The 18,198-nt window shown below is 38.1% G+C and overlaps 1 protein-coding gene across 7 annotated transcripts in view; it reads left to right on the top strand.

The window, feature by feature from the left end:
• The first annotated feature begins 967 nt into the window (after positions 1–967).
• Positions 968–18,198, top strand: part of CEP295 (centrosomal protein 295) — a 48,575-nt gene continuing 31,344 nt past the window's right edge. For 5 of the 7 annotated variants that reach the window (XR_011440647.1, XM_014741729.3, XM_023645561.2 and 2 more), the window contains exons 1-9: positions 968–1,212; positions 5,361–5,494; positions 6,306–6,506; positions 7,394–7,518; positions 8,234–8,327; positions 10,779–10,874; positions 13,709–13,849; positions 16,556–16,739; positions 16,959–17,126. Coding sequence is in view for 6 of the 7 variants with exons in the window: in XM_014741729.3 (XP_014597215.3) it covers positions 1,077–1,212; positions 5,361–5,494; positions 6,306–6,506; positions 7,394–7,518; positions 8,234–8,327; positions 10,779–10,874; positions 13,709–13,849; positions 16,556–16,739; positions 16,959–17,126 (1,279 nt within the window). In the remaining variant the exon portion in view is untranslated. The remainder of the gene's footprint in view (positions 1,213–5,360; positions 5,495–6,305; positions 6,507–7,393; positions 7,519–8,233; positions 8,328–10,778; positions 10,875–13,708; positions 13,850–16,555; positions 16,740–16,958; positions 17,127–18,198) is intronic. The other 2 variants (XM_070273162.1, XM_070273160.1) reach the window with 1 other exon arrangement.

The raw sequence follows: 18,198 nt of genomic DNA, 5'->3' as shown, positions 1-18,198 counted from the left end.
CACGCAATTGTCTGTCAGTACGGCTAATTCTGCTTCCTAAATATCTCTGCAATTCATTCTTTTGTCTAGCTATCCCATAAACAGCTCAAATTCAAACTAGTCAAAGCTTAACTCATTACGTCTGCCCTCAAACTTGCTCCTCTTCCTTTGCTCCAGTAGGATGTTATCCCCATCCATTCAGTTGCCAAATATGGAACCCAGGCATCATGGTTGATTTCTCCCTCTTCTGTGCCTTCCAAAACCAATTCCTGATGTTTGGCCTTCTATTTGCCTCTTAAATCTATCCACTTCTCTCCATTCTCATTGCAATCCTCTTTCATTTCCAGGGGTAGTATCCTGATCGGTTTCCTCGCCTTCTGTCTTTTCTTAACTCCCTCTGACCTCTTCGCAAGGAAGCCAGATCTGGTCAGCAACTTCCCTCTTCCTCACTCCTCATTTTCTAATCTTTTGATTCCTTGTATGTTTCACCGCCTAGACTACCAAATCTAGGATAAGGGCGATAACCCATTTAGCCTTGTCTCCCCTGCACCTAGCACAATGGACTTGGCACATAATAGAAGCTTAATAAATATGAACCTGCCCTCATCTCCTCTCTGATTACAAGCTATTTTCAGTAGATAAATCCATGACATGTTCTAGGTGTGCCGGGCCTCTGGAGGCCCAGAGTATCATGCCACGGCTCCCTGTTGCAGGAGTTGGAGGTCTTTAATGAAAGCTATCGGACATAATGGCCTAATAGTACCAAAAGAATTGTGTAGTTACTGCCTAAAAGGATGCATATCCCAAGGCATCTTCATCATGGGGCGTAAGACTAAAGTCACTCTCACGGCTCTGGGCAAATACCTTCCTCTTCCCGTCTCTCTGTCTCCTGATCTGTAAAATGAGCACATTGAGACAGAAGACGTAAAACTTCAACGCCGCAGCAAGGATGAGAAATAATGGGGCCCTACGTAGGTGCTGGCAGGTGCGCGTGCGCGGGGAGCCGGCTCCTCTGGCGCGGCCGTCCCGGCGGCCTCCGGGGAGGCCGGACCGGGCGGATTCCCGCGGTTTGGCCCCGCCATTGGCGGGCGGTTTGAATGACGGAAGTGACGGCGGCTCCGCGATGGCCGCCCCGCAGGCGCACAAACGGCTGTCGGGAAGCGGATCGGCGGCGGTCGCCGTGGCCTTCTCTGGCTGAGCTGCGGGTCCTGACTGCAGGCTCCAGATTCTCCGGTGAGGGACGGACGCGCCGTGCAACCCGCGGCCCCGGCCGTGCGCGACTCCCTGAGGCCCGGGAGACGGGAGTGTGCTCCGAGGAAGGGGATGCCGCGAAGGCCTCGCGGGCCTCGGCAGGCCGGGTGGGCTGGAGGCTGTAAGGGGCGTCGGGGCGGGAGGGGCGTCCCGACCCAGACCCGCACGCTTCGGGCGAGAGTCTGCTCCCGGGCCTTTGGCGCGTGTGGCTCTGCGCGCCCTTGGGGTCGGCTCGCGCGGGGCGCCCAGCTTCCAGGACAGGGTGGCCGGGAGGGCCTCCGCGGGTGCTGCTGCAGTCGCTTCTCGGTGCGTCCTGCCCACCCTTCCGCCGGGTCACTCGCGGACGTGGCCTGACATCTAGTAGCCCTTTAAGACTGCCTGGAATCGTTTCCTGCAGAGCGCATGCTCTCTTCTGGGGTCTCTCTCTTGTAGTTTCTCAAGTATTAAGTCCTGCCACAAACTGAGCTTTTAAAATAATGGGGAACGTTTGGGTCTTTAATACTTAGAAGGTATTAATTAGAAGGTAGAAGTTTTACATTCATTAAGTCACATAATCATCAGAAAAACCTGTTGGGGTAGATATTATTATTCCCATTATATAGTTTAAGAAAACGAGAGCAAAGTGACTTAAGTGACTCAGCCAGTGTCTCCCTGCCATAAGTGGCATTGTTGGGTCTTGAACCTACATCTAAGTCCAGTATTAATTTTGTGGTTACAGTGTGCCAGGTGCCATTTAATCCTCAGGACAAAATCTTGTAAGATAAGTAGTATCATCTCTGTTTTTGAATAGTAATTATACCTAGAATTTAAAAATCCACATTGATACAAATAAATAACACATAAATGAGGGAGCAAGGGAAACTCTTCCTAACAGTACAAGTCCAAGTGTAGAAGGAATGATGGAAATAGAAAATACCTTTTGATAAATGCCGCAGTAGTTGTTTTAGACAACATTCATCAATGGATACTAAACTTAGTGGGCAAAAGTATGATGAGGAACATGATATTTATATAGCCTCAACTCTCTCTCCACCAGATACTTATAAAGAAAAAGTAGTAACTACAGTACAGAAACCTGGTAAGACACCACCTTAACCAAGTGATCCAAATTCATATCACCGGTAGTAAGACGTGTTACCGTGATGTACCTCCTGATGTGATGCATTGAGAAGGTACATCACTTCTGTGGTGTCCTTGCCAAAAATGCATAACCACAGTGTAACTACAAGAAGAGATTAAATGAATCCAAATTGAGGAACATTCTGCAAAATATATGGCCAGTATTTTTCAAAAATGTCAAGAGCTTGAAAAGAGAGACTGAGGAACTATCTCAGATTAGAGTCCAAGGAGAGATGACAACCTCGCCAGCAGCCATTAGAGTGTAATTCACAGACCCTCAGCACCTGTAGCCTGAAGCCCATTTACGTAGTTGCTTCCCTTGGGCTGCTCCTAGCCAGTTGACTGCCTAGCAGCCCTGTTGCTGAGAAACAAGGGATTTTGGCTTAAGGACTTCCCAGAGGTCTTGCTGCGCCTGCCTTAAACTGCATGGCAGTCTAGGAGCATTCACCCAACTTTCCCTCCCTCCTTCACTCAGTGTCAGATTTTCCTGGAAGTCTGTGCTCCCAGCTTTTACCAACTCCCTCCCCATTTTCCCTCACAACAGGCATTTGCCCTGATAAAATCTTTGTGGGTTTAATCCCATCTTGGCGTCTGCTTCTTGGAGGACCCAGGGTAACACAACAATCAAACATAATGTGTTCTCTTTGGGTTGGGTCCTGGTCCAGAAAATGGACATTAGTGGGATAATTGGCAAAATTTGAATAAAGTCTGTAGATTAGTTAAAAGTATTGTGCTAGTGTTGTTTTCCTGGTTTTGATCATTGTACTGTGGTTGACATTTAGAGAAGGTAGGGAAAGAGTATGTGGGAATGCTAAGTCTGAAATTACTTCCAAATAAGTTAAAATTAAGAAAATTATATGCAAGAAGAAAGTTATTCTGTCACATTTTGGGAGGTAAAAATAACCAATGTATGTATATTTTCCTGTAATCGTCTAGCCAGTGAGATGATGGATACTCAAAACAATCTGAAAAAATAGTTTTTTATTTTCTTATTGAGATATAACACAGAATAAAATACACAAATCTAAATGTGCCATTTGAGGAATTTTTACATATATATGCACCTGTGTGACCATCACACAGATCAAAATAGAGAAGTTTCCCAGCACCCCTGCAGGCTCCTTTGTGTCCCCTCCAAGTCAGTGACCTCCAGACACGTGACGTCTGTTTTAACCTCTCTCATCATGCATTGGTCTTGCTTGTTTTTGAACTTCATGTAAACGGAATTTTACAGTGTGTTGTCTTTTTTCTTTTTGCCTTGATACTTGATCTATGAGATTTATCGGGAATTAGTCTAATAGTTTGAATATGAGTGAATTTTCAAAGACCTTCAGATGAATTCATGAAGACATACTGTGAAGACTAAATTTAATCTTGCTCATTTTTCTTCTTTGTTCAGTTCTTCTCTGTTCGTCACTCCCTCTTGCAAAAAGTACGAGCTTAAACAAAATTTTCCTCAATGCACATTTTAGCATGTCAGGTTAGGAGCCATGTGGAATAAGGAAACCAGATTCTTCCCTTGGCTCTGCCAGTAGATATTGTCACTTAGGACAGGTTCTTCAACCCAAGAGGCTTTTGTTTCTTCATGTATAAAATGAGGGAAACAATTGGCACTTTCCCTCCTATTACCAAGCGTTGTATCAGATGAGCGAGATGCATTGGAAAAGATTTTCAAATGCAAACAGTTACTCCTTTTTGGGTCAGCGTCCTATTAAAAATATTAACAATGATCGTGTATACCTGTGTAGTACTTTGCATGAATTAACTTACTGAGTGAGTCATTCTTTCAGTCCACACACTTGCTAAAGTACCTGTTTCTGTGCAAGGCACTGTTTTTAGGCTGTGGGCATAAAACTGTGAGTAAGACCATTCTTGCCCTCATGGAGCTTACGTTTTGATGGAAAATTCACTCAGAAAGTATTAGTGTCTATTAGTTAACCTTGAATTCTCCTAGCCTTTATTGTGATTGCGCTTGAGTGAAAACAGTATCCATCCATAGTATGTGAAATATTGTCTGGTAGTTGTTATTTATTAAATGAATTTGAACATTAAAATGAAATAAAACTATATAGCCTCTATCCTTCAGTTGTTAGGAGTCTAACTAGAAAGGGCAAACTAGAGGAGGGTAATACAACACAACGTTAGATTAGTCCCCATACGAATGGAAAGATAATAATGTTTTATAGGTGGGTAAGTGGGGAATGAAGGCTTAGGCGAGCAGAGCAAGAATTGCTAGGGGACAGCTTTGTGAAGTAGTGGGGCTTAAGCTAGCTTCAGAAAGATCAAGAACTGTATCCATGTTATAATCCGGGGAGGAGAGTGAGAACACTTGAGTATAAACAGTAGCACTAGAGGAACAGATCTCAGAATCTAAACAGTTGGCTCATCCAAACGTCAGAATTGTTCTTAAAGAAATTTTTCAAATGGTCATTCATTTAAAAATCAATCACACCACTGTAATTATTGAAGAATTGTTGCGGGGTTGATGTGATTCCATACAGTACAATGACACGTGGTGATTAAGTTATGTACGACAGACTAGGAGTGGAATCTAGAGACCAACAGCTCTTGAAATTACAGCAGTCTTGCTGGTTATAAACAAGTTATCAAAGTTATGAACTGTTAAATTGTAATTGTGAAAACATTCATTCTATGCTAACACATCTTTTTAAGTCTCTGCTTTTTTACGTTTAAGCTCGGTAAACTCTGGAAATCCCAATCAGGAGTAAGTCAGGTCCCAGATAGTCTAGGTAAACAATAATCTGCTGAAGATAGGGACAGACTTCTTCAAGTAGTGCTGATTTACCCTCCACTTAACCCCTTCCCACCCATCTGAGAACCGCTGATGTAAGTGCTGAATTAATAATTGCTATTTGTAAATAAGTTGAACTTTGTTTACTCAAATTATTTTATTTGCATGTATACAGCCCTTTAAATGTCAAAGTATTAATATGTATTTTAAAAATTATTCTTTTCTACCCTAATAGACATTTTTCTTTTTTAAAATTCAGAACCTTTGTATTTAAAGTACACGGAAATGAAAAGAAAGGTAGCGAGTGCTGGCAGGCTGAGATTGAGTCCCAATGAAGAAGCCTTCATTTTAAAGGAAGATTATGAAAGAAGACGAAAACTAAGATTGCTACAGGTAAGATATATTTGGAACAAAGTTTCAAGTTCTTTGTCTTCCCCAAATTATTGGTATTTTTTACATTAGAATGTTCTAAATAAAATGTTCCTTTTCTGGCTGTACACGAGCCCTGGTTCGGCTCCTGCATATAAACTGGTTTGGGGACATTTGAAAAATAGGCTGAAATGTTAAATAGATTGAAGGAGAGTTTGAGGATAGGGATTATTTGACTCAATAATTATTGGGAAATGGTTCTTTAAATATTTTTTAAAATCATGCGTTACTGATGAAGATTAGAGCAGGAAGATTAGAATGACTTTGAAGGAGACCTACTGGAAAGATTATTAGCTGCTGAAACAAATTTATTAAGAAGTTGTAGATTATTCTTTTTAAGTAAGATGGTTAAGTCTTTGTGAAGCGTGTTTTTGGTGCCATTCTGTCTAGAATTGGTGACGATGGACCACAGATACGGAGTTTTCATCTAGCTCTGTCTGTACTCATCTGGGCTGGAAATTTTGTTGAATCATGCTTACCATTTCATGGTAGCCTCTTCATGGGTTATTAGAATGATAATGGCAGTCCCATAAGGGCTTTGCTGGTGGGGTATATTAGCTAATCCATGAGGGAACTTTAGAACTAGTATTGAAATTTTAATTTTTTCTCTATCCCTTGGATTTTCTGCTTTACATAGGTCTTATCTAATTTGTGGATTTTGAGGAGAATTGATAGACCTAAAGAGAATTCATTTAAGTTCCTGTTTACAAATGGCTTTTCAAAAAAGTTGAATTAAGATCCTTTTCTTATAATCTGTTAAATATTCATTCTTTAGGTTCGAGAACAAGAAAGAGGTATTGCTTTACAGATAAGAGAAGATATAAAACAGAGGAGAAATCAGCAATTCACTCGTTTGGCAGAGGAGCTAAGGACAGAATGGGAAGAATCACAAACTCAGAAAATAAAGAACTTGGAAAAACTATATTTGGCAAGTTTAAGAACTATAGGAGAGGGACATCAACAAGCCAAAGAAAATGTGAGCGAGCACTTACTTGACTACCTGTCTGTGCCAGTTATATTGGTTAAAAGTAAATTTAGTTGTTAAATACTTGTCTGATAAAAATGTTTTCATGTATAGAATTTGTTTTGGGCAGCCTGAACTAATTTGTGAATTTAATATATTTTAAGAATGCTGCTAGGTTCATTTCCCACTAAGAGTCACGTCAAGTGAAATCTATCTTCCTACGACGTTTAAATTAGCGTTATTCCCAGCCAGTCCTTAGCTAGCTGGGTAAATAAAATAGTAACCTTTGGAATCAGGAGTTGTTTATTTCTAGCACTTTGGACAGATTCACTGGGGTAAATTCAGATTTCCCATGTCATTATTATTCTTCATACCTCCAAAACATGTATAGCTTAATGTATATACACTTAGATTTCATTCAGACAGTAAAAATCCTTTGATGACTTTCAGGAAGGCGAAGTAGACGTGAACTCAGTGTTTAAGATTGCTCCCTGACCTTGCTTTGTTGTTTATTGTGATTCATGATTGGAAAATACTAGATTGCAGTCCCAGAGAGAGTTGCACAAAATAAGCGAGCTGGTTCTAAAGAAGGCAGGTCATTGATATCAAACTACTAGCAAGGAAAAGAAAGATCTTTAAAGAATATGGAAGTCAAATATATTCCTTGGTCCCTAGTTTAGTCTGTGTTTTTGGGGATAGCCTTTGGGTCTGGCATCAGATTGTGGTGCTGTATTTATGCCGTGATTAACTTTGTGCTTTAGTGCAGTGTCTCCCCAGACCTCAGTCATTTGAATACCACCTTCATGGTTTTTGCCCTGACTGAGGAGCCACCCGTATTATTTTATGTTTGGCATTTAATCTTGTTTAACATGACATTTTAAGTAATATATGTATTTTAGGAACCTGATTTGAATGCTCTGGCACAGCGGGCAGCAGAAAGAAAAAGAAAAGCAGAAATGAGGCATAAAGAGGCCCTGAAAGTACAGAAAAATCAAAAAGAAATATTAATGAAACAAAAAACCTGGTAAAGTAATAATGATTTTTACGACATTCTCCACTGAAACTGATATGGCTGGAAGGCAAGGGTGCATTGGGTGCTGTTTAAGCAGATATTAAGTAAAAAGCATATGGTATAACTATTGCGTTTGTTAAACTTGGTTTAAAAATAATGCAGTGGGGGAGTGTTTGCTTAGTGAACATAGTAACAAAACGAGCTTTCTCTTCTAGTCCGGCTTCTGCAGTGATTACTTCATCTCTGTAGAAATGTACCACTAGTTCAGAATACATGTCAGCCAAAATCTTTCTACCTCTGATGTAAAAAAAGAAAATGAGTGTGATAAGAACATTAAAAGAGGGTGGAAGTCATTAGTGAGTATTTCTGTATGTTGTAAAAATGAAGGTGCCTGTTACTAGTCACCAGTGGTCATTTTATACAGTGGGCCATCTTTATCAACATTTCTAGTTTTTTTCCGCTAAACAGTTCTAAACTGAGGAACATTGGATCTTTGTTGGGTCAGTCCCCACTGTAGAACGTCATGTCTTTAGATACACCTCTTTCACTTGGTAAACATTTTCTTGTTTGTCCACTGGGTATAGACTCTTTATTAAACAGCGTAGTGATCCTGTGGGATCAGACTGGAGGATTCCTTGAGATCCTATGGCTTTCATATTTTTAACCATAAGGGTTGTACTGTAGTATTAATTAAGAGATTAATTTATGACATCTTTTGTTTTTTAAGGCATATAAAAGCTCGAAAGGAAGCACTGCTTGTGGAAAAAGAGAGATCTGCCAAAATTACGAGTCTGCCACCTCCTCCTCCAACTCTTTTTGAGGTGAATTACTTGCACTGTTGAGAAGAACTAGGTTATAATAATTCTTCTTTACCATTAAAATTCAGTGAGGTCAACATATAACAGTATTTTAATTTTAAGTTTAATGTTTAAACTTTATTGTTATTTGTACAAGTAACACATTGAGCTACTTAAAACTTATTTATAAATAATAATAATAGGTGTCATTTTACCTGTGAATACTTTAGTATGTATCTCTGATGTATAAGGACTTTTTTTCTTTCTTTCTTTCTTTTTTTTGTTTGCTGAGGAAGATTTGCCCTGAGCTAACATCTGTGCCAATCCTCCTCTTTTTGCTGAGGAATACTGGCCCTGAGCTAACATCTGTGCCCATCTTCCTCTACTTTATATGTGGGACGCCTACCACAGCATGGCTTGCCAAGCAGTGCCATGTCCACATCCGGGATCTGAACAGGTGAATCCTAGGCTGCCAAAGCAGAATGTGCACGCTTAACCGCTGCACCACGGAGCCGGCCCCTATCCTCCTCTATTTTGTATGTGGGTCTCCATCACAGCATGGTCCCTGACAAGTGGTGTAGGTCCACTCCTGGGAACTGAACTTGGGCCACCTAAGCAGAGTGTGCCAAACCTAACTACTAGGCCATGGGGCTGGCCCCAAGGACTTTTTTTTTTAAGCACAATAGTAAGATTGTTTCCAATATCATCTAATACCCAGTCTGTTCAGTTTTCCCCAGTTGTCTTAAAAAATTTTTTGTTTGAAAAACTATAATGTTTTTGATTTTTTAAAAACTACCAATAGTTTGGTTGGTTTTTTTGATGCCCTTTATTTATTGGAAAAAACCCTAGATTATTTGCCCTGTAGACTTTCCCACATTCAGAATTTGGGCATTGTAAATTGTTACCATTTTACAGATAAAGAAATTAGGTTCAGATAAGTTAATAAATTTACACAAGATTACATAGCGCTGAGAGGGGTTTATTTCTTTATGGGAGTAAAATGTGTGCTTTTGTGATTTGGAGCTTATTTCTGAAAAGAACAATTTATTAAGTAAAGTGGAAATTAATTTTAAGAAGTATTTTGTTCTCTGTTGTTACTGAAATGGTTATTTGGATAATTATCAAAATTGCATAGTTATTTTTGTCTAAAAAGTTAAGTAGAAATAAAAAACTTATATAGGGATGTCTAGTTAGTTGTATATACAAGTATATTTTATGTTTATTTGGTCAGCGTAAGTACCAGATATTCGCCTCTTAAGCCTTTCATTTTGTCAGCCTTCCCGCTTTTAGATTGAGCCATCTGCTGTGTAATATTTGATCCAACATGATTCAAATGGCAGAGTCAGATTTCAGTCACTCCCTCAGTACCGTGTTAAAAGGCAGGCAGTTTTTTATCCATGGTGTCTTTTGATTACCTTTGTCTTAATTCCTAATGTTTATAACAAGCCAAGGTCAAAAATTTATAAAACGAGCAAAACATTGCGTAAGTGATTTAGCAAATATGAATTGTATGTAAATGTGTGGTTATACTTTTTTCCCTCAACTTTTTATTATGAAAAATTTCAAAATACAGAGAAGTTGAGTCTAGTGAATGTTTGCATTGTGTATAAATTTCAGATAGTTATGTGTATATATGTATACATTTGAATGTAAGCTGTAGAGATGACATTTCACCCTAATACTTTAGCATGCTCCTTGTGAGAATAAAGATGTTCTCTTATGCAACCAAAATAAGACACCAAGAATATTAACATTAATTCCTTAATACCTTTTAATATACAATCCATAATCAAAATTCTTCATCTATCCCTAAAATTGTCTTACAGCTTTTTTTCTTTTTTTCAACCGGGATCCACTCAAGATTCACACGTTGCTTCTACTTGTTTTGTCTCTTCAATCTCTCTTAATGTAGAACATTATTTCCCCCAACCCTACCCGACTTTTCTATTTGAGACTCTTTGAAGATGCTAGACTAGTTTCTCATATTCTATATTTATCTCATTTGGTTGCTCTGGTGACTATAAGAGATCTCCATCGTGAAGATACATTTTTCTCTTTTTAATTACCAAGTAATCTGGGAGATGATACTTTGGCACCAGTTAGGTGTCTGTCATCCTTCTACATTTGTTCATTGGCCTATTTCTGTTTGAGAAAAGAACTTTCTCTTATCAGTGGGCACGAATAACTGTAGCCAAATGTTCAAACTTAGTAATAGGGGAGCAACTTGCCATTATGTGCCACCTGATGTTAATCAGTAAATTGTACAGCATCAGTTATTTAGTATTCTTTCCTAAATACAATCTAGCTTTTAAATCTAAATGCCAGTTTACTGGAAATACAGTTCATGATCCCATGTGAAAAAAACGAATAAGGATAACTGGGTAAAATACAATTATTTTTTTGCTTTGGGTCCAGCTTTAAGTGGAAATTAATGCTTTTAGCTTAACACTCTATTTTCTGTGTTCCATTTTTCAGAACATTAAAGTAAAGAGCATTTCTGATGTGAAGACCAGTAGTTCTACCTACCATCATCTTTTCAATTTTGTGAATAGAGAGATGGACACAGAGCAGGTGATTGACTTATTGTTTGTTCATGACCCTCACTGTTATTTCTCTGTCCATTGAATTGAGTTATTTCTTGATTCTAGGTATGTTGTTCTCAGATGTCAAAATTTGAACAACTCTACTAACCATCTTTGGGTAATAGTGATAAAAAAATCTTTTAAATATGTTTTGAATTATCATGTGATGTTTAATATGAATGAAAGGAGTTGGCTATTTAAATGGTTATGTTTTAAAATAGCTGACTTAAACTTTTTATCATAAAATACTACATGCTTTTTGTGAAAACTTTGGATCTCTGCACATCAGCATAAACTATAGGAAAAATACCTGATTCCATCACCAAAAGTAATGTGGTTAATACATTAATGAATTCATTATTGTCTTTCTATATAAACATGTGCACACACTTTTCAAAAACATGATTTTTAATAGACACTTAAGATTTCATCATAGCATTTATTTAACCAATCTCAATTCATTTTTTTTTTGCTTGTCTAAATAATGCAAACATAATAATTGTGTACATTTCTATCTATAACTGTATAAGTTTAGAATAGATTCCTAGAAGAGAAATTATTGATTCCAAACTGTATAAGATTTTATACAGATCATTAAATTGCCTTTTAAAAAGCATCAGCAACATGAGAAAGGCATCTTATCATACCCTTGTCTGTATAGAATATTATGGTTTAAAAATTATTGCCAGTCTTGGGGCCGGCCCAGTGGCATAGCAGTTAAGTTCACATGTTCTGCTTCTCGGTGGCCTGGGGTTCACCGGTTTGGATCCCGGGTGCGGACATGGCACCGCTTGGCAAAAGGCATGCTGTGGTAGGCGTCCCACGTATAAAGTATAGGAAGATGGGCATGGATGTTAGCTCAGGGCCAGTCTTCCTCAGCAACAAGAGGAGGATTGGCAGTAGTTAGCTCAGGACTAATCTTCCTCAAAAAAAAAATTATTGCCAGTCTTAAGAGTGACAAATGATATCTCCTTGTTATTATAATTGCTGTTTCTTTGTAACAATGAGTTGTAATTTTTTTCATGTTGAATATATCTGGCTAGTAGGAAAATAAACTTCTTCAGTGTAGCATTCATGTGAGTTTAGAATGCAACAAATACACATTTTGATTGACTGCTTAATAGCAGGTGTTAAAATAGATGTGTGGTCAAGCCCTCAGATGAATATCATCATCATAGAATTAACTTGTAAAAAACAAGAATAATCTTGAGATTCGTTTAAAATTGTAAATTATTATTACGACTTCAATATGATTAAAATACAGGAACAATAACTTCAGTCTGTTGCTAACTTGCTCTTGTGGTTACTACACTGCATTTTTGCAGTAATAAATAGATGTTTATTTCCACCTAAGATTGATGAAAAGACTTTTTTTTGCCTAGCACTAGTATAGGGTTCCACTGATGGTGTTACAGTAAGTTATTAAACTTTCCTTTTTGATAGTAACTAAAAGACCAACCTCCTCTTCAACTTGAAGATTGGATCAGTGGTTATAATGCGGTTTTATAAAAGCTGTCCCACAAACTATAGCATTCTAATATTTCCTTTTATTTATTTTGTCACTCCATCACTTATGGAAAAATCTGTCCTTAAACTTTTGGTTTAAAATGTGACAATGGAGCAATGTGATTGGTTTTCCAGATAACAAAATTACCTCTGAATTTTTATCTGCATCTAGGCTTGTATCACATGTACAGTAATTTAGCATCTTTCCTGGAGTACAACAATAGGATCTTTACAGCAGGTATCATGTGAAAAATACTTGCACTCTTGGCATTTATGTTTGGTTATTATTCAGCAGCTTTCTGCAAATAAACTACTTTCATTCTTCAGTCAGCCTTTTTAACATGTGACAGCTGCTATCCTGTTTTCTTTGAATATACTGATAAAGTAGTTCTAAAATCTCTTATATGTCATAAATTTTGTCTTTGGCTGAAAGAATGATGAAAGTGGCTGGCTATATTCCTACTTAGAACCAGTTATTCTCTGGCTTCTCAAAATTATGTTTTGTGACATTTACTTTCTATACATACAACTTAAAAAAACATCATATGCTTGAAATTCCTAAATTACTCATGGCCTTCATTGTGTTTGTTCCTTTGTCAATGACAGCTGCCTAACACTTACTACAAATGGATTTTTCATCCTGGAAATATTTTTCCAGTCAGATCCACTGTATCATTTGCTGTGAAACCCAGAAATGTCGGCAGACAAGTAAAGCAGAAACTATTTAATTCATCAAATTACTCTGCTATTGTGCTTAAAAAGATTTCTGTCCAAATATCTGATGCAAATAAAGATGCAAAAGTAGCATATTTAATAATATCACATTGTTACGTGCATTGCAGGTTAATACATGGATTATGCACAAGTTCTAGGAAGTAGATGTTCTGATGATTTGGCCTTCCTGAGGCTGAAGCCAAGCATCAGATGTTGGCTGAAAACCAAAGATAAATCTTAGTGCTTCCCCTCAATGACTTATGTGACCTTTGGGTTTGTGGTTTCTTCACTACAAGCTTTGTCAGTGTTTACCTTTCAACATTGCCATTTTAATGGAATTTCTTTACTTAACAAAAAACGATGGAGGAATGTGTGTGAGTATAGCGTAATCTGGTTTAAAATGAACTTGTAAAACTTTACACTAAGAATTTGATTCTTTTTTTTCATGGATACATTCTGTTTATAATTGTGGGCATTTAAAAATATCTCTTCTTTTTGTTTAATTTTACATAAGAAGAAAAACCCAATTTTATAGTTGTTTTATTTTTTAGTTATCACTTTGTTTCACACTTCTAAACTGTGTAAAATGTTATTGATTGCTAGCCAGATCCTCATTTGGCTGCTGAAGAAGAAGCTAAAAGATCAGAAGAACTGCAAAAACAAGCAGCGCAGGAGAGAATGCAGCAGTGTGAAAAAGCACATGTTCGGGGTTTCCAAGCAATGAAAAGGATCCGTTTGGCTCAGGTAAGAATTAAGTTCTGGCTTGACCCCTTCTGATAGCCCCACCCACAGCAGAACTGGATTAGTGAATGGGCTCAAAGGACAGAGGTGTGAAGAATGTGAAAACAGAGTCTGAGTCCTAGGATTTCAAGTTTCCTAACATTCTCTTACCTCCTGATTTAAATTCAGGTTGGGTGAAGCTATTCTCACTTAGAGTATACTGCTGTTCTAAAATTTTTACTGACAATGAATTTATTAAAAGTGTAATATTTTAATCAGTTCAAAAATAGCCTGAGAAGAAATTAATCACTTTTCCACTTTAAGTATTTGAATTGCATTTGTGCCTTGCAAATTTTAGGATTCAATTCATTAAATATTTATTAAGCAAAATACTTGTCGGTTTTGCAGAGTGTTGATTCAGAGGTAGAATTAATCCTTGCTGTCAAGGAGCCTTGAAAAAGTGACTGTGGCAGAGCTGCAAAATATGTATAATGAAACCTCGCTTTCTGGTGTTAGCTTCAGTTCTGTTGTGCTTATTGTTTAGTGGTTGTTTATTTTTGAAACATACCGTGGTATGTAATTTATCTCTTTAGAAGTCTGATTTTATTTTCTGAACTTGGCTAATGCATTTGGATGTTTTAAACGCTGCTCTGAGGAATGAGTTTTTAAGTACTTCTTTGTGAATTAAGTGCCTATTTGGTACAGGTCATTTGTGTAGTTTTAACTGAATTATGACCTTGTCCCTTAAATTTTTAGCTTTTGTAAACTGGGAGTAAATTGTGACTAAAATAACTGAATGTCCAAATTATTGCCACTAATTCTCATCTGAGGCTTAAACCTATAGAAAAAAACACATAAAAAGCATTGTAAACTGAACACATTCTTCTATAAGTCATTAGTGTTTAGTGGTTAAGAAAGTGGCCTCCACAGTCTGCCTGGATTTTCTTTCCTTCTTCACTGTTTAGCTGTTTGATCTCAGGCAAGCTACCTGACCTCTCTGAGCTCTGTTTCATCAGGATTAAATGAGTTTAGTAAAACCCCTAGAACTATGCCTTGAATTTCATAAGCTCACAGTAAGTGTCAGTGGTGGTAGTAGTTGCTACTGTAAATAATTCAAGTAGAATAATATTCAACAGTTTCTGAGTCAGAAATAGTATACTTATTCAAATAACTTTGAAGTTAATTTAATGAGATGATTTAAATTGTAAGATAAATGAAATGAATCCATTCATAATTTTCAGGGCAAGGCAAAAGAAAATTCATCTCCAAATGGCATAATATTTAGAACTTCACATAAGAATAAGTCGTGTGTGTATGTTATCACTTAACAAACACTTTGTTATACAGGCTTTCCACCTTTCTGTAGCCTTAGTGTCTCTACTCAAGAATAATCATGAAAACCATGTAATTGGAGCCAGCCCTGATGACCTAGTGGTTAAAGTTCAATTGGAGCCAGCCCTGATGACCTAGTGGTTAAAGTTCAATTGAAGCCAGCCCTGATGACCTAGTGGTTAAAGTTCAATTGAAGCCAGCCCTGATGACCTAGTGGTTAAAGTTCAATTGAAGCCAGCCCTGATGACCTAGTGGTTCACCTTCCGTACTCACTTCGTTAGTGGCCTGGGTTCATTTCCTGGTTTTAGAACCACACCCACCTGTCTGTCAGTTGCCATGCTGTGGCAGCGGCTCACATGGAAGAACTAACAACTAGGATATACAACCATGTACTGGGGCTTTGGGGAGGAGAAAACAAAAACAAACAAAAAAAACCCATGCACTCTCACTACTATTAGAGGATTCCTTTCCCCTATCTGAACCTTCTTGCTGCAGACCCCATTGTGCCCTGGGATCTTATTTCCTGCTAGTTTCTGTTGTAACTAGCATTTGGCCTCTACCTGCCTCTCTCCCTTTATCTTTTTTCCTTAACCAACCCTGCCCCCCATTCCCTACCTATAATGAACGGTGTACTCTTAGCATCCCATGCCTTCATCTGCAAACCTTTGTGCTACTGTTGTTATTTCTTACTTGTACTCCTCCTCCACCCAGTTTTATCTGGCTAAATCCTTGTCCCAAGGGGATGGGAGGTCTTCCTTTATGCCCCCTCACTGTCTTCCACCGCCAAAATTCAGTTAGATAACCTCACTGATACGTTTGCTTAAACTTTCATATTAGCAAGACTTTTTGAGCTTCAAGATACACATACAGATCCCCTTTAATCATGGGGATTCCTGTGTGTGTGAAGTAACAAGAAATAGCGTCTGTTAAGCCACAGTCACTCTGGTTCTTGTTGCTTACCTGAGACTGGTATATGCTGCTGGCTATGTGGAAAACTGGCACAAAGTACACTGCAGGAGCCGTGGCAACTTATATAGAACATCACTTCATGAGTGTCCTAAGAAAGGAAAACTGTAACTGACAGATACTTTTGAAGCTCTGTGGCCTAATCAGTACCACCGTGTTATAGTGCTTACTAACAATACTACTTACCTGTTTGTTGGTCTCTAGGCTAGGGGTCAGATTGTGTCTCTAGCATCTAGCATGGTATCTTTCATTCAGTAAATATTTTTTTTGAGTGGATAAATTAATATCTTTTTGTGGCGGAACAAATGACAGGGGAGGGAAGGTAACCCAGGTCCTGTTTCTCATAATTTCTCCATTTTTCCCTCACTGTTAATGTTACTATCCAAAGTTTGTGACTCAACTATTGTTAATTAATTCTCTTTATTCTTGAAGAATCAAGAGAAACTAATGAAAGAACTCAAACAGCTACAACAAGAGGACCTGGCTCGTAGGAGACAGACTGTAGCACCAATGCCACCACAGCTAGTTGAACTTCCATACAAACGCAGTGAGATGAAAGAAGATTGGCAGAGAGAGCTGGAGTTTGCCTTTGAAGACATGTACAATGCAGACAGGAGTAAGATATTCTTAATAAACTTTCAACAGTGCTTTTAAATATTTTGGTGGGAAAGGAACATTTGTATTGATGAAGCAGTTTTTATTTTGAAATAAGTTCTCTATGTGAAAGAGGCCCTCATATTTTAGACTTATAAACTATGATGTCTTTAAAATTTTATGCTCAAGTTCTGTTTAGTCATTCTGGAATGGAAACATGTCTCTGTATTTCTTTATTGAGAGGTGAAAGGAAACCTGATTTTGCACCTCGAACCGGAGCCTTTGCCCACTGTGACTGATCAGATCCAAGATGAAGAACTGGACCTTTCGATGGAACAAGAAAATTTAGGTGAAACTGAAAACCATCCAGTGACAGAAGCTGAAGCACTATGTTCTAGTGAAGCAGACGGTAAAAACTCCTTCTGAGCTGAATGTTACAATATTTCTTAGAAAAAAGTGCTAATCATTTGCCAACAGTTAGGAAAGTCTCATCTGATTTAAGTACAAACAATGACTAATATTAAAGGGAGTGACGAAAGGAGGAAACAATATTTTTAGATTTCCATCATTAAAGATCCTTTTCACATACATAGGAGGAAAATTATTCTATTAATGTGTACATATAGTCTGAAGATTTTCAGGTTATTTCATTTAGATGCTCAATTCTGAATTCATTTGAAAGGTCAGCAGTTTTTTCAGACTTTCATCAAATCACCGAAGAGATCCTGTGTGTTAATTACTGCCAGGCAGTTCATGTATAATGATGAATAGCACAAACTTAGATCTCTCTTCTAATCTTCTCTATCTCCACCATTCTGAACTCTTTCACTTGGCAGTCGCGTGGGTACTTAAAACTCAGTGTCTAACGATAAATTTATCATCATCTCTTGCCGACTGAAACCGTGTCTTCCCTCATCTTAGTGAATGATACCATAGTCTGCAATTAATCCAAGCTAGACCAATGTGACTTACCTCTAACACTTCCTTCTCTTTTACTCCACGTCTTCTTAGAGACCAGGTCCCCTTTGTTTTGACCACTTTTTTTCCCCATACCTACTAGTATTGCCTTTGTTCCACACCATTCCGCCCTTCTTATCATCTTCGCTCTGCACTGGATAGGTAGCCCTTTAGGATTCCAGCTTTATGTGGGTCTCCTATTAGACTCCTTGGGTGAGGGCTCTAGGCTTTATCCCTGCCTTCTATGCCCACCCTGCTGTCCAAACAAAGCGTAAGCTCACTGTGGTTTGTCATAAACTTCAGAAGATGGTTTCAGGGCTCACTTGCTTTCCAGAATTCCTGCTTAAATTTCATTTCTGGCCTCTGCAGAATCTTTTATTTTCTTACCAGATCAGCAGTGCCTTTAAGAAAAGGTTTTACTATTTCATCCAGCTTTTTTAGTTTTTTCATTGGGAATATCACTCAGATCTAGTCTGTCAGAATTGCAAGTCTTGCCTTATCTAAAGAGACCTTTACTCTTCAGC

Source organism: Equus caballus, chromosome 7, assembly GCF_041296265.1.
Source record: "Equus caballus isolate H_3958 breed thoroughbred chromosome 7, TB-T2T, whole genome shotgun sequence".
NCBI classification, from domain to species: Eukaryota; Metazoa; Chordata; class Mammalia; order Perissodactyla; family Equidae; genus Equus; species Equus caballus.
This window is presented reverse-complemented; position numbering and strand designations above follow the sequence as displayed.